Raw genomic sequence first — 900 nt, 5'->3', positions numbered from 1 at the left:
GTCTTCCCGATTAGAGCAGAAAGACAAACGGGCATAATGTTTTGATCATCCTGAGCATTGTTCCAAATTTGCAAGAAAAGTGCGTGTTACTATAGATTCTTTGAAATTTATATTCTGATAAAAAGTACAATGTTTATCCTGTTAGAACGTACCTCGGCAATTTGAGAAACTAATTCATCAGCCTTTTTACCTACGAATAGTTGGGCTAGACCATAAAAAAAAAGCAGCTTAATCTTTGGAGAATTTCCATACGAAACGTGTAGTATGAGTTTATACCTGAAAATACATAAAAGAATTCAAATGGTCAACATATTCGCATGAATTCAATTATAAATATATTAAGTAACACATACTTGTAATCAACTTCTTTGACATCGTCATCGCAAACACCACAACTATAAAGACGTTTTTTCCCCTTGTCAGATTCTAGTGGATATGGTTGAACCTTCTTTCTACATTCTTTGCATGCAATGTAATACCACTTAGGCACTGTCTCAACCGAACAGATCGTTCCAATTGTCACACATGTACGAACCTAAATATACACAATCATGATTAATATTTTGTAATTGTTATTATTTTGAACACTGTATTTAGATTAACAATACCTCTAATGAATATAGGATGTCGTCGATAGTCATCTTTTCATTTTTCATGAAAAACTCCTCATACAAAGTTACCTTTGGCTGTATATTCTCCTCATTGTGAACCAACTCAACAACGCTAGTGTTTGGCATCCTTTTAAAGATGAAAGATAAAAATGAGAATACATTTAGTTATGTATAGCATATAACTGATGATCTCGAAAACTAATTACATTTGTCGGAATTTTTCGACTGCGGGAATTGACGGATTTAAGTGAATATCTGTGGTGTTGAATGCATTTGATACACTGTAATT

At 33.0% G+C, this 900-nt stretch overlaps 1 protein-coding gene across 1 annotated transcript in view; it reads right to left on the bottom strand.

Moving 5' to 3' along the window:
* The window catches only part of LOC104773358, a 3577-nt gene that overhangs the window by 184 nt on the left and 2493 nt on the right, over nucleotides 1-900 (bottom strand). The window contains exons 4-6 of the mRNA XM_019242635.1: nucleotides 609-738; nucleotides 354-535; nucleotides 153-276 (exon numbers count right to left, since the gene is read on the bottom strand). Of these exons, the coding sequence (XP_019098180.1) occupies nucleotides 153-276; nucleotides 354-535; nucleotides 609-738 (436 nt within the window). The remainder of the gene's footprint in view (nucleotides 1-152; nucleotides 277-353; nucleotides 536-608; nucleotides 739-900) is intronic.

The sequence above is a fragment of the Camelina sativa genome, unplaced genomic scaffold, assembly GCF_000633955.1.
Source record: "Camelina sativa cultivar DH55 unplaced genomic scaffold, Cs unpScaffold00518, whole genome shotgun sequence".
Taxonomy (NCBI): Eukaryota; Viridiplantae; Streptophyta; class Magnoliopsida; order Brassicales; family Brassicaceae; genus Camelina; species Camelina sativa.
The sequence above is the reverse complement of the archived record's forward strand: the minus strand, read 5'-3'. Positions and strand labels throughout refer to the sequence as shown.